At 55.2% G+C, this 14,065-nt stretch overlaps 1 protein-coding gene across 4 annotated transcripts in view; it reads right to left on the bottom strand.

The window, feature by feature from the left end:
- EXOC7 (exocyst complex component 7) overlaps positions 1 to 12,475 on the bottom strand; it is a 17,538-nt gene extending 5,063 nt beyond the window's left edge. Inside the window, exons 1-10 of one of the 4 annotated variants that reach the window (XM_010856199.1) lie at positions 12,299 to 12,475; positions 12,051 to 12,116; positions 10,643 to 10,827; positions 10,360 to 10,465; positions 8,131 to 8,353; positions 5,553 to 5,720; positions 2,631 to 2,723; positions 1,678 to 1,746; positions 547 to 692; positions 145 to 297 (exon numbers count right to left, since the gene is read on the bottom strand). In XM_010856199.1, the coding sequence (XP_010854501.1) occupies positions 145 to 297; positions 547 to 692; positions 1,678 to 1,746; positions 2,631 to 2,723; positions 5,553 to 5,720; positions 8,131 to 8,353; positions 10,360 to 10,465; positions 10,643 to 10,827; positions 12,051 to 12,116; positions 12,299 to 12,358 (1,269 nt within the window). In that variant the 5' untranslated portion in view covers positions 12,359 to 12,475. The remainder of the gene's footprint in view (positions 1 to 144; positions 298 to 546; positions 693 to 1,677; positions 1,747 to 2,630; positions 2,724 to 5,552; positions 5,721 to 8,130; positions 8,354 to 10,359; positions 10,466 to 10,642; positions 10,828 to 12,050; positions 12,117 to 12,298) is intronic. The other 3 variants (XM_010856202.1, XM_010856200.1, XM_010856203.1) reach the window with 3 other exon arrangements.
- Between the last annotated feature and the right edge of the window lie 1,590 nt (positions 12,476 to 14,065).

Below are 14,065 nucleotides of genomic sequence, written 5' to 3' on the forward strand. Positions count from 1 at the left end.
AGAGCACCTCCACCCGCCCAGGGCCCCGGGGAAGCTGCTGCTGCCCCTCACTCTGAGCAGAGAATGCAGTTCTCCTCAGAGGCCCTGCTGGGCGGCGGGACTCCTCCTCCCGGCGTCCCCAAGGGCCCCCCTGCCCCCACGTACCTGGAGCACCTGGTCAAACTCAGGCTTGGTCTGCTTGAGGTGCCGCAGGATGGGGAAGACAGTGAGCACGGCTGAGAAGTCGTGGCGGATGATGGCCTTGCGGGCGGCCACCACAATGTTCTCGCCTTCGAGCATGAGCCCGTCCAGGGCGTCCTGAGAGAGTGGGGCAGGGGGAGGGCTCAGGGAAGGGGCAGCCAGCTGGCTCCCATGGCCGGTGAGGGCAGCCGGAAGGGTATGGGGGGCAGTGTGCCTCCGATCAGGACACATCACCCAGTTCAGAGGCCCCAGGATCAGGGTGGAGGAAGTGGTTGGAGTTAAGGGCTAGGAACCTGGCCCGGACTCAAGCTTCTGCAGGGACAGCTCTCACTTGGGGCATCTGGTCGAGGCGGGGCGGGGCCAGACCTGTATCAAAGAGTCGAAAGTCTTTTTCTGATGGTGCTCAGGGATGACGTCCGTCAGCAGCTGGTACTCGCTCTGGGCCAGCTTAACAAAGGCACTGACGCAGTGAATGTAGGCATCGGTTTCCACGTCCAGCATGTCATCTCTCCCTGGGGGGACAGCAGGGCCCCTGAGCTACTGGTTTGGGGTAGCCCCTCTCCCTGCTGGGGTGGGGGCCGTGAATCTCTCCAGCTCCTGGGCTGCAGCCAGATTGGCAGCAGATGGGAGGAAGACTGCTGGCAGAAAGCTGAGAGGACTCTAGCAGAGCCGCCAGGGTTTGAGGGGGAAAAAAAGGGGCTGAGTCCAGCCTTGGTCTGAGCTTCATTTTCAGCTCTGCTGTGGGCAGTACTACTGTCCCAGAGTGTCAGGTATGGGAGGTGTGGGGGAGATGGATTCAAGGACAAGAAGACCCCTCAGTCGACTTCCTGGAGAAGACACGTCTGAACCCAGACGGGGGATTTTGAACTGTACTGGGAAGACGACACTCAGGGATGGGCAAGAGGCAATATCCACCCCGAGGAGGCTGGCGCCATCTCAGAAGATGCTGGGCCTCTGAAGGCAGACACTGGCCTGGCCAGGCCTTCTGGAATGTATAAAAAGGCGGTGGGCTCTGGTCTATGAGGCTAGCTGACATGGGATCAAAGTTGGACAGCAGGCCACGTAAGCCCCAGAGAGGGAGGCTTGCTTGGTCGTCAGCTGCCCCGGGAGGAGCAGGGGGTCCCTCCACGGGACTGGAGGCTGGGGCAGTGGTGTCCGCAGGCAACCAGATGCTACGTGCCAAGGGACGGGCTCTGAGGGGGTCAGAGCCTTGGAGCTGCTGCTGGAGTCAGGTGCGGGCACTCCCTACCCTCCAAGGGGCCGCCTGCAGCTTCTGCCCTCGGCCCAGGCCTGGAAAGCCCAGCCTGCACTCCCGTCTGGAGAGAGGCAGGGAGACCTAGTGCCCAAGAGAGAGAGAGAGGAGACCGGGGAGAGAGAGAGGCGAGTAGGCCTGGCTCGTCCTTGGAGCAGAGGCCGGCTGGGCAGCGGGAGCGGGCCCTTCCGGGGGTGGCCGGGAGTGTGGCGCTGGCGGCCCGCGGGCTGGGCTGCGGTACTCACCGGCCAGTGGCCCGGCCCTGTCGTTCAGGGCCTCGGACAGGTGCTTAACTCGGAAATCATGCTCGTGACCTAGCGAGACGTCAGCCGCAAACACAAGCAGCGTTTATCCAGGGGCGGGATGGCTGCCTCTTGGGTGGGGGCGGGGGCTGAGAAGGAGCCCTCAATCTCCAGGGGGCGGATATGAGATGGGGTGTACGGACGGGGGCACTGGAGAGGGCTCTGAGCCCCTCCTCTGCCTCAGACCACCTTGGGAACAGCCGTTTCAAGCCTGACTTGCAGTGCCTGGACCGCCCTTGGGAGCCGGCTTCCCCAAACCCGGAGGCTGAGAAAGCTGTGAGGACCACAGAGGGTTTCTGAAGAGTTTCCGGCAGCTGCAGAAGGTCTGATGCTCAGCCCCAGGGGCTGTGTCTCACCGTATTTGGGGAGAGGTCCAGTTAGAGATATGTCACTGCCCAATGAATGGGGACAGGCTCCTTTTGTCCCCCAGGGTCATTGTTTTGAAGGCGGATCTGGTCCACCGGGGCAGGGCTGTCCCTCCTCTGATGGGAGACAGGGGGGACACAGGCTGCGCACGCTCCCCCTTCTGAAGGTGGGGGGTGGCGGGGTCAGCCAGCTTGGCCCTGCCACTGCTGGTCTGAGCGTGAAAGGGCTGCCCGTGACAGAGAACTTTCTCAGAGTTCAAAGGGGAGACAAGAAGGACAGAGACAGGATGGGGAGGGGGCGGGAAGCCTCCCGGGGGGGCAGAGCCTCCGTCAGCCAGACAGGACTGGGCCAAGACCTCAAAGGCTGCCCCCGAGCCAGCCAGCGGGGCTCAGTGCCCCAGGGACCTCAGTTCCCCCCGCCCCTCTCAGGCTTGTGCCAGAAACCCTCTGGTGGGTGGAGGCTCTGCCCTGCCACGGGAGTGGACACACAGTGGAGGAGGAGGGAACTGGAGAGGAACACGGGGTGATTACCTTCCAGAGGAATGAGGTTAGAGCCCCCCTTTTTCCCATCTAGACCATGCTGAGAATATTGTTTCAGAAGGTTCTGAGCCTTACGGATCGTCCCTGTCACCAGAGCCACACAGAGAGGAGACAAGAAGACCTAGGAAATGAGCGAGAGAAAACAGCAGCAGCCCTCCACCGAGCCCTCTCCCCCAGGCCTGCGCCCACCCCAGCAGTGAGCACGCCCGGACGGAGGAACGGAGCTGTTTCATTCCCCCAGAGGACTCCTGGTTCTGCCAGTGACCCTCGTGGTTCTGGGTCTGAGTTCATTTGAGGAAGTGCAGCGGGTGAAGGAGATGAGATGGGCAAAGATCCACCAGGAGAAGCCAAAAATTAAAAAAAACAGTACTGAGTGGCACTTGGATTATAGGCCCTGGGACAGAGGAGCAAGTCGCAGAGCTCTTGAGCTCAGAAAGGGAGATCCTGGGGACACCTTGAGGCCCTTGGGTCCTCTCCCAAGGGCAGGCCGAGCTCTCCGGGCACGCTCAGTGCCAGAAGCGGCCAAGCAGCAGCCCACCGAAAGCAGGAGACCCGGGAGGTGGCGAAATGGGACTGGGCTTCCAGGGACAGCAGTGGGAGGCTTGGAGATCCAGAGGCAGAGTGGCCCGCACACCAGGGGAGGGACCCGAACCATCAGAGCTCTTGGGAATGACTCAAAAGCCGAGGAGAAGTTAACAGAGGCCACCACACAGACAGCTGGAGCGGGAGGGCCACAGGAAAGGGGGCATACTCTTGGCATGGGGGGAAAAAACCAACAGTTAGTATCACACGTGAGAACAATGACAACAACGCCGCGGTGCCCACAGCCTCTCGGGTCAGCTACCTCTACGGGAGCGAGATAGCTCAGGGAAGAACACGTGAGGGAAATAAAACAGCACTCAAAACGGATGTGTGCAGCGGCCTCGTCAACAAAGCTGGGGGCAGGGGAGGCACCGTGAGGGTAACTCGGGTCCCTCTCCCCTGGGGACTGCTGGATGCCCCCGGGCATCTCTGAACACAGGGAGGCTGCTTGGGTCCTGGCAGCTCCCCAAAAGGCTTGGGGAGGCGGGACATTTCTCTCTGTGCACACCAACCACAATTAGCTACTAACAATCGAGTTCGGGGCTCCGGTTCAGCATCTCTCTCGCCGTGTTCTCCTTCTTCAGCGAGCAGCCTCACTAATGAGCCAATCGGTTTCCTGCCCCACAGCCGAGCGGGAGCAGATGGGCCCATGCGGCCTTCAGGAGCCTCGCCAGCACATCCGCGTGGATGTGGGCTGGGGACACTGATCTGGCAGCCGCCATGCCCGTCAGGCACCCAACTACCTTGGACGATGCCGAGGTCAGTGTTTCATCACCCACCGCGCCTCCCAGCTTCGCTCCTCAAGAGCTGGGAACCACGTCCTGGGGGCCACGTCCTGTCTCCCTAGTTTCCGGCATCAGTTCTGAGCTCCCCCCATCCCCAGCTTCTGACAACTCTTGAAACCCCACAGAAACAAAAGGGACCCTCACAGCTACAGCCCTCCTTTCGGCAGGCTCGAAGTCAAGGCTGCTTTAGGTCCAGCGGGAGCACCAAGATCAGACCCTGGCTCCCCAGCAGGGCCAGCAGTGCTCCTGGATGCAGTCTGGGTCCTGGGGTGCCCGTCGGAGAAGAGACAGAGGGGAGGAGAGTGCAGGCCTGCCGAGGCCCAAGGAGCCCCAAAGCCTCGCTGAGCCGAGGCACAGAGACGGACAGGCCCGTGTGGCGGGCGGCTGTGGCCACACAGGCAGCCTTACTAGAGTCCCTGTTTGCGGCCAGCTCTCCCAGGGGGGCGGCCAGGACATCCACGCTGGAGGGGAAGGGCCCCGGGCTTCCCTCCTGGCAGGCCCACTGGTGCCCTGCCTGCGGGCAGCCTCTGCTCTGCAGCGTCTCCAAACCCTGAACAAAGGCCTGAGGAAGAGCGGGTTTTCAGGGCAACTGTGAACAGGCAACCCTGCTCCCTGAGGGGCAGGGAAGGAGAGCGCCGTCACGAAGGACGGTCCCACCAGTGCCTCTGGGCATTTGAGGCAACAGCAGCTGGACCAGGTGGGCTGAGGCAGAAGAAGCCCCTGGCCTCACTGGCTCTCTCTCTCCCTGGGGTCTGCAGTGGTCCCTCACCCCGGAAGACCCCAGCCTCTCGAGGGCAACACCTCTCAGCAGCTAGACACAGCCAGGCTTGCCAAGCGGATGACACATCCAGAGGGCCACTGTTTACCTGGAGCACAGACTACGGGGCACACGATGACGGGAAGAAGGCCAGACAGTGAGCTGCTCGCCCAGGACACCCACAGCCCAGGCCTCTCCCACCTCAACGACCCTCCCCCGACTCCCCACAGCTGGACACAAGCTTCGAGTGGAACCCAAAAGCCCAACTGTGTCCTTCGGCGAGGATGGCCTGGGATTTTTTTTTTTTTTTCTGGATGGATGGAGGGACTGTGAAAGAGTAAACTCTCCCCTCTCCACTTCCTAACCACGCGTCAGGTCAAGCGGCCTGGGCTTCCTGGAAGGTGAAGCCCGCCGTGCCTGCCCCTGTCCCATTCCACGGTTTTGGTGGCGGCAGCAGGCCTGGCCTTTCCACAAGATGACGGAGAGAGGCCGAGGGCGCCCAGCGAGTGGCTGCCCCGGCACCCCTGTCAGCCCGCCTCTCCAGGACTGTGACCCTCCGCTCCAAGGACCCTTATGCAGCCCCCGGACTCGTGAGAAAGGAGCTCACTGGACCAGGCTTTGCTGGGTGGGCAGACACCTGCTTTCTGTCCCGTGTACCTATGGTCAGGGGTACTGTGAGCACAAGCTCTACAGGGGCTGATGCGGCTCACCCTGGGGTGGGCCTGGGCAACCCAGGTCCCAGGTGGCCCTTGGGATGGTTCTGAGGTGGGCCGGCGGTGGGGGGCTCACCTGGCCGCTTGACCGGCTTCTTGGTGGGTGTGTCTTTCCTCTTGTTGGGGATGGCAGGGGAGTAGGGGACCCCGGAGGAAGAGCTGCTCTTCCGGAAATGCTCCTTCAGGCCTTTGATGGAGCGGTCCAGCTGGCTGGAGCGGATCTGGTAGTAGACGTTCATGAAATCTGAGGAAAGACAGGCGACAGCTGAGGTCCCTGCCCCTGGCCCAGGAGCCTCCCTCTCCCCTCCAGACACAGCTCCTCGGGGCAGCAGTGGGTACCTGCTATTGCTACCTGCGAACCTCTTCCTAGCAGCCCCCAGCGCAGCCTCATCCCAAATTAAACAAAGTCTTATGAGAGAAACTATCCCCCAACAGAACCAACAGTGGTGAGTTGTTTTGTTGTTGTTGTTTTTTACTATGCCACACAGCATGTGGTTCTTGGTTCCCCGACCAAAGATCGAATCCGTGCTCCCTACAGTAGAATCAGAGTCCTAACCACTGGACCACCAGAGAGCTCCCTTTGAAAGTAATGTTTTTTAATTTTTTATTTTGTTTGTTTATTTTTGGCCACACCCCGAGGCTTGTGGGATCTTAGTTCCCAGACGGGGGATTGAACGCAGGCCTGTGGAACTGAAAGCAGAGTCCTAACCACTGGACTGCTAGGGAATTCCCGGTTAAGTTTTTGTTTTTAGATAAAAAAAATACAAAGTTAACACCCAGCTTCAACTTGGTAAGAGGTCAAAGGATGTGATTTCTGGGTCCAAGATCCCCTGGAGAAGGGATAGGCTACCCACTCCAGTAATCTTGGGCTTCCCTGGTGGCTTGGTCAGTAAAGAATCTGCCTGCAACGCGGGAGACCCAGGTTCAATCCTTGACTCAGGAAGTCCTTCTCCCTGGAGAAGGAAATGGCAACCTACTCCAGTACTCTTGTCTAGATAATCCCATGGACAGAGGAGCCTGGTGAGGTAAAGTCCATGGGGTTGCAAAGAGTCGTACATGACTCCAGCGACTGAGCATGCAAAGGATGTGAGCAAGGTGTAGGCAGTAAAGAGACAAGAAGTGAAGTGAAGTGAAGTTGCTCAGTCGTGTCCGACTCTGCGACCCCATGGACTGTGGCCTGCCAGGTTCCTCCATCCATGGGATTTTCCAGGCAAGAATACTGGAATGGGTTGCCATTTCCTTCTCCAGGGGATCTTCCCAACCCAGGGATTGAACCCAGGTCTCCTGCATTGTAGGCATCTGAGCCACCAGGGAAGTCCCAATAAATGTCAGCAAGTGAAAAAAATAGACCATTCTTTAGCTGTGAATGAAGTGAAAATTTAAAAGAATGAGAGAATCGTGACAGCCCAGTCAAATAGCTAAGATAAATGAAGTTAAGGAAGAATAAACAGCTGGAGGATTGTCGACGGTCAGTCCACCGGCCCCATCTGTCCGGAGAAGAACGTAAGATGGCAAGAAGGTTACAGATCTGTTCAGACAGCTCTACCTGATAACTGCACCTTTGAGAAAATATCCCAAAGAACTTCCTAAATAAGAAGACCAAGCAATGTAAGCATGTTCACTCCGGCACTTTATCAATACTGGAAAATTAGAAAAGAAAAAAGTCCAAATGAGCGAGGAAAAAAGATACAGATGCCACAGTACATTTCCGCAGCTCCGAACCAACGTGTCACTAGCATGCGAAATGGACCAAAGCACAGAGGTTCTGGCTGAAGGAGGCAGGGGGTCTGGAGGCATCCCCGGGCCTCCCTTATCCCAAGGGAGCCCCTGGATCGCTCCTGCCAACCCCTCGGCTCCCAGAGTGCAGTTTGTGAGCCACAGACAAGCCTGTGCAGTTGGTACAGGCAGCCCTGAGACCCGGCACCACACAGTCCTCGAGAAGGAGGGGGACAGTGGTAAGGCCCACTGGCAGCTTGGTGCGTGTACACACTACCAAAGGGAAGAAAAATGTGGAGGACTAAGCAGCTTGAACTTGAATATTCATTAGTTTTTTTAAATTTTTGTTTAACTCAGGAGTTTTCTTTTAAAAATCCTGGGACAGGCCAAAGAAATGATGGGACCAACACACCACAGAATATTATGCAGCTGTCAAAAAGAATGAAGCAGATATACATGTACTGATATGGAATGCTCTCAAGGCATGTCACTAAGTTAAAAGCAAAAGCCAGAAAACAACTGTCAGAGAGGACAACTGTCCTTCCACCTGGGAAGGAGGGGGCGATACGCACATAGTTACTCTCTCTCTCACACACAAAGATTTTTTGGAAGGCTGTAAACAACCTCAACAGCACTCATCTTTGGGTCATGCTGTAGGCATCACAGAAGCAGGGAGGTGAACTTCTGCTTTCACCTAAACCTTTCTGTGCCGTTTAAAAGTTTTATAATTAATTGGGGGGGAAAAGGAAGAAACAGGAGAAAGGAAGGCATATAAAGAAACGGTTGGATTTGCTAGATTCCCAGTTTGACACACACGCTCGGGATTTATGGCTCACGTTGTCTCCTACTAAACTCTATCAAAGACATGCAAGTGGACTAAAGAAACGAAGGGGAGGCCCGCTCCCTCCGGCCTGCCACCAGCACCCGGGCCGCCTCACCTTGGTTGCGGCCGTATTCCACCAGCCAGCGGGAGATGCGGACCACGTCGTGCAGCACGCTCTCGGGCAGGTGCTCCAGGGGCACCTCCTCCTGGAGCTCCAGGTCGTCCTCACCACCGATCAGATCCAGGATGAGCACCGGGGACACCACCTTGCTGTGCCGGGTCATCAGGCTGCGGAACTCGGACTCCAGCGACTCCTTCCCCCGCTCAAACAGCAGCTTCTATGGATGGAGGGAGGGCAGGGGGAAAGATGAGGGTCCGCAGCTGCTCCAGCACTCAGCTGGCCCTTGCCTCCCCATACCCTTCCTTTCCCTTCCTGCTTCTGGGTCCCAGCCCTCCTCTGCCTTCACTTCCTTTTTCCCAGAGAAGAAACGCTCGGAAGCCTTCCTGTATTCTTTCTTTCCCTTTTGTTCTCTTAAAATGTATGCTTGCAGGTGAAACCCAGAGTTTTACAAAGAGTAGGTGCTTACAGGTATCAGCTGATTATTTTCTCATTCCACCATTAATTTGTATTCTTAGAAAAGGGTTTGTTAGAAACCCTTGTTAGAAAAGCAAAAGAAAAAAACATAAATTGGATGTCAAAAACTTATGTGCTGAAAATGATGCCATCAAAAAAGTGGAAAGAGGGGGACTTCCCAGACTGTCCAAGGCTTAAGACTCCATACTTCCACGGACGGAGGCAAGGGTTCAATCCCTGGCCAGGGAATTGAGATCCCGCATGCCATGCTGTGAGCACTCCCCTGCACCCCCCTCCAAAAAAAAGTGAAAAGACGATCCATAAATTGAAGGGAAATATTTGCAAATCATGTATCTGATAAGTGATAGGTATTCAGAGCAGACAAGAGAATCAAAAATATACGCCCACACAAAAGTATGTACACAAGTGTTCACAGCAACACTGCCTGTAACCACCAAAAAGACGAATGGACAAACAAGCTGTGGTAGATCCATCGAATGCAAGATAATTCAGCCCTACAATGGAGTGAAGCGCTGGCACACGTTACCACACAGATGAACCTTGTGAACAGGCAATCTGAAAGCAGCTAGATTCAAAAGGTCACATATTGTGTGATTCCATTTACAGAAGTCCAGAACAGGCAAATGTACAAAGAAAACATGAGTGAGTACTAGTGGTGGGGAGAATGGGGAGGCGAGGGAAGAAGAGGGACTGCCAACGTGTTTCTTTTTACAGGGGATGAATATGTTATGACATTTGTTCCAGGGATGTTGCATGACTCGGGGATTGTTAAAACTACTAAATTACTGATTACTAAACTACTAAGCTTTATACTTCAGATGGGTAAAATTTTATTGGTATGTGAATTATATCTCAATAAAGATGCTTTAAAAATAAAGAGAAGTTGGAGTGTTTCTGCTTACTTGAAAAGTAAGTCCTCTAGGGTAAACGTGGAGTTGTCTGTTTTTTGTCTTCTCCTTCTCTAGCCCACCCCCACACCCAAGTTCTAGCACAGAGCTCTTCACTCTGTGATCTGAACTTGGAAGAGACCCTCAAGAACAAAGTTCTCCAACCCCTGATATTCCAGTCTCTGAGTCCAGGCTGCCCACTGATGGGCTGCAGTATACTGGTTATACCGGTGTGTCCCCTCCGGGTTACTAGTGTGACAATATACTGATCCTGTCAGCCTTCTGTGTAGCCAGGTGGCAATGGTTATACAACGTGAATGTCACTGAACTGTTCCCTTAAAGACGGTTAGAAGTGGTAATTTTTATATTATGTATTTTTCACTATACTAAAAAAATACCCATGCATTTATAAAAATCAAATGTTAAATTTACATTTCACAGGTAACTTGTAATGTGTGTTCTCTGGTGGCTCAGTGGTAAAGAACCTGCCTGCCTATGCAGGAGATCTCTGGGTTGAGAAGATCGCCTGGAGAAGGACATGGCAACCCACTCCAGTATTCTTGCTTGGGAAATCCCATGGACAGAGGAGCCTGGCAGACTACAGTCCATGGGGTTGCAAAAGAGTCAGACACAACTCAGCAACTAAACAACAACTTATAATTTAGCTAAATTATTAAAATGCAATCAAAATGTATACCTGTAATTCCTGAAACAGAGACTTTAATGTCTATAGTATGTGCATAGTATTACATACTTCTCTTTATTTGACTATATTATCTTTTAGCTGGTTCAGTGTCAGTTATGAGACCCGGGCAGGGATTGGTGTCTGCCAACCTCTCACATCACTCTGCTGGCCCCTTACCACTTTGTTGAGCTCTGGGCTGTCTGGGCTATTGTCCTGGAAATACTCCACAGCCTTCTGAATCTTGGCCATGCTTCCCAGGTACTCCTCTAGCCTACCTGTGGGCCTGGAAAGGAGAAGAGCCACATTAGCCCGGGCAGATGGAAGATGAAGAGGAACGGTATTTGGAAATGGGAGAACAGAATTAACACAGGGGACTCCAGGCTTATACATATTCTATCCCCCTTCCAAAGCCTACTGGTCCAAGAGGCGTCAGGAATGTGACGCTCTGGCCCGAGCTCACCCTTCCCTGATGATCTTCTCAGTGTCGCTGGCCACGTGGTAGTAGCTGATGACGTGGTCCAGACAGGACAGGGTCTTCTCGACATTCTCCTGCAGCCGCTGCAGGTTCTCCGTCTGCTTGTGCACGGGGATGATGGAGTTCTCCAGCTTCATAAGGCGACTCTCAAAGGATGACAGGATAGACACCTGCGGGGGCAAGCCCCGTGCTCTCAGGCCTCAGGGTTGTCCCAGCACTGCTTCGGCCCCCCAGCCAGGTCTTCGGCATTTGCTGTGGTTTTCTAGACAGTAGGCTCCAAGAGAAGAGGGAGAGGGTATACCTCTTCCCCACTGTATCCCCAGGATCTACCACGTGCCTGGCAGATCGGAGGTGGCCCAAATAAACTGGCTGAAGTTTGATCTGAAGGCGAGGCAAGCATTATATTAACTCCTCAGAAAATCACCACAGGATGGCTTCCCTTCCACCCCTTAAAGCCAGATCTCAATTTATGTTCTCTCTGATGCTTTCCTAGACTGAACAGGAACTAGTTTCATACAGAGTAGCCTCAAATGCATTCCTGGTACCTTCAAACCTCCTCTCTCTAAGGCAATGGCACCCCACTCCAGTACTCTTGCCTGGAAAATCCCAGGGACAGAGGAGCCTGGTGGGCTGCCGTCTATGGGGTCACACAGAGTCGGACATGACTGAAGCGACTTAGCAGCAGCAGCACTTGATGACTGTGTTACTGAATACATATCCACGTTTCTATCTACTACTTAGTTTGGGTTTTCCAGGCTCTTTTAGGAATAAGAAAGGAAGTTCATGTTTATTGAGTACCTATTGTATAGCAGATACCGTGCAAGAGGCATTTCCACGCATTAGCTTCTATGACCTTCACAGCTACAAGGGAGATTAGCATCGTCTATTTTAGCAGAGGAGGTAACTGAGGCTCAGAGTTACCTGTCAGGAGCCACACACAAATAAGTGGAGGGGCAAGGGCTAGATCCCACATCTGTCTGATTTCTGGCTCATTTTACCCCTCCAGCTATCTGGAGTGACAGCTGAGTCTCCCGCCCTCAGTAACCTCAGAAGTGGTAACCCCACCTGTGATACCCACACTTAAATTGAGGGTGACCCATGGCCAGTACCCAGCCCACTTAAGTCAGTCTCACTAAATGTTTGCGGAAGGAGAGAAAGAAGAATGGAGAACTCAGGCAGAAAGCAGAAATGTCGGGGGCTGCAGCATCCTCAGCGAAGGGCAGGCAAGGGGAAGAGAGTGTAAGAGAAGTGTAACACTGTTGCTAGAGAAACCCAGACGTTACCACCCATCACCACCCAGGCCAGAAGCCTCAGGCGTTAGGTACCGAAACCCCTGGGTCGCAGGGTTCTCTCTCCAGCGTCTGGAGGCCCTCCCAGCTGAGGGGTTACTCACCATGTTCTTGGTGAGCTGGTCGCTCTTCTCCAGGCTGTCTCGGATGAAGGACAGCGTCTCCTCCTCCTGCAGAGAGAGGGGAGGACATCACCAGAAGCCAGAGACCACCGCATCCCGGCTCCACAGCCTCGCCCGGACCCGATTGCCTGGTACCCGGCCCCCTCCCACTCCTGCTACCTCCCTGAGTAGACGCCCGGCCGGGATCTCGGCCCCTTTCCTCACCTCCTCCCCCGCCTCCCCAGCCCCACCTGCTTCAGCTTGTCCTCGATCTCCCGCCGCCGGGCGGACGCCTCCTGCGGGGGGATCATGACTTCGACCCTCCCTGCGTGCGGCTCCCACAGCCCAGCGTCTCGCTTCAGAGGGCCCTCTCGGCTCCCGTCCCTGTCACACCCACTTCCGCCCGTGGCCCCCTCCCCGGGGCGCGCTTGCCGCCATATTTGGAGTGGCAGGCGGAAGTGCGCCTGCGTGGAACTAAGGGACAGGGGACCCCGGCAGGTGGCCATCTTGGGTGTGGCGGGGAGGTGCACCCGGGTTTCACCTTGATGCGTGTTGCCACCCTCAGGTTCTCTAGCGGTGTTTTGTCCCGCAGCTGGCACAACAGTTACAGCTCACTTGCCGTCTTCGTGGGAAGGCTGACTCTTCACAAAGATTAATAACGAATTCGTTTGTCCGGATCCAGGCACAGATGAGGCGTTCCCCCGCAAAGCACAGCACAGAGCTTGTCACACAGCAGGCGCCTAATGTGTGCTCATGTAATGACTGAGGGACCTATGTAGTCGTGTCCCCCTTCGGCCCTAAAAGTTCTCACGGAATGCGCCCTGTGTGCAAGCCCTGGCCCGGGCAAAGAATGCTCGCCCATGGCCCCAGCGGCATCCATAACTACAATCCCGACTTGTGAGGGGCTGGGCCAAATTCCTGGGGTAGGAGGGGTTCTAGGAGCACTCATCCCGGGGACTGGTATGGAACCGGAGAGAAGCTCCAAGCTCCACACTAAGGTGTCTGTTTTGGAGAGAGATACATGGTTTTATTTGCTGGGGGTGAGGGCCGGGCCGCGGGTAGAGTGTGGCTTCAGCGGTGTATTTTCCCAGGTCTGAAAACAGTGCAAGGGGAAGGCTGAAAAAGCCCAGACCTGTCCGCGGGGTTAGAACCCAGGTGGTGTTCTCAGTGATGGAGGCGCTGAGGCCTGTTTGCGGGTACTCAGACACAAGGGGAGCGTTTCTCAGGGCCTCTGAGGACATCAGAAAGGCCTGGAGGGCTGGTAGGCACCCTCCTGCAAGGGGCCAAAATGTCTCAGCTCCTTTGCCCGGAGTCTCCTCTAATTAGTTCGGGGCCAGCCAGGGGTGGGGAAGTGGCCCTGGATCAGGGCTCCTGCAGGGATGAATGTTCTGGATTCACCACAGACACAGCTCCTGTAAAACCTAGTGTTACTCCCTCCTCCATTGCAGAGGCTCACCCTGCCTCTGGTCCCACCCTGGGGTGGTAAGTGGCTGCACAGCTTTGTTGAGGCATCCAGGTACAGGAAGACAGACAATGAAGCATATACTGGTGGGTGAGAAGGTTTGGGGGGCACCAAGTTATGGGGTTACCAAGGCTCTCCCAGCGGCCAGTTCCACTAAAAGGAGGAAGAAGTGGGACTGAGCCCCTGGAGGGGGATTGGACAGCTTTCTTTCGGGGCGAGAGGACAATTTCAGATCTGGTTGATGGCCGTGAAAGTACTGATGAAGAAAATATCTGGGAGGCGCACCCCTGTTGCAAATGAGGGAGATAAAAAGGCAGAATCCTTGTGTAAGGACAGCTAGGATGACTCCATTGAGGCGGCCCTTGTGCAGTCCTGAGAGCCAAGTGAAAGGAAAAGTTTAAATTGTTAGCAGCCAGAGAAAAGAAAAAGTGGACTAGAGAGCTTTGGTGGAAAGGACTTTGGGCTCAGATGGACCAGCCCTAAGAGCCTCATTCAACACTTATCCCTTTGAGCAGCACCCAGCCCACAGCCGACACTCCAGAAAATATGAATAACA

The sequence above is a fragment of the Bison bison genome, unplaced genomic scaffold (assembly GCF_000754665.1).
Source record: "Bison bison bison isolate TAMUID 2011002044 unplaced genomic scaffold, Bison_UMD1.0 scf7180017864371, whole genome shotgun sequence".
NCBI classification, from domain to species: domain Eukaryota; kingdom Metazoa; phylum Chordata; class Mammalia; order Artiodactyla; family Bovidae; genus Bison; species Bison bison.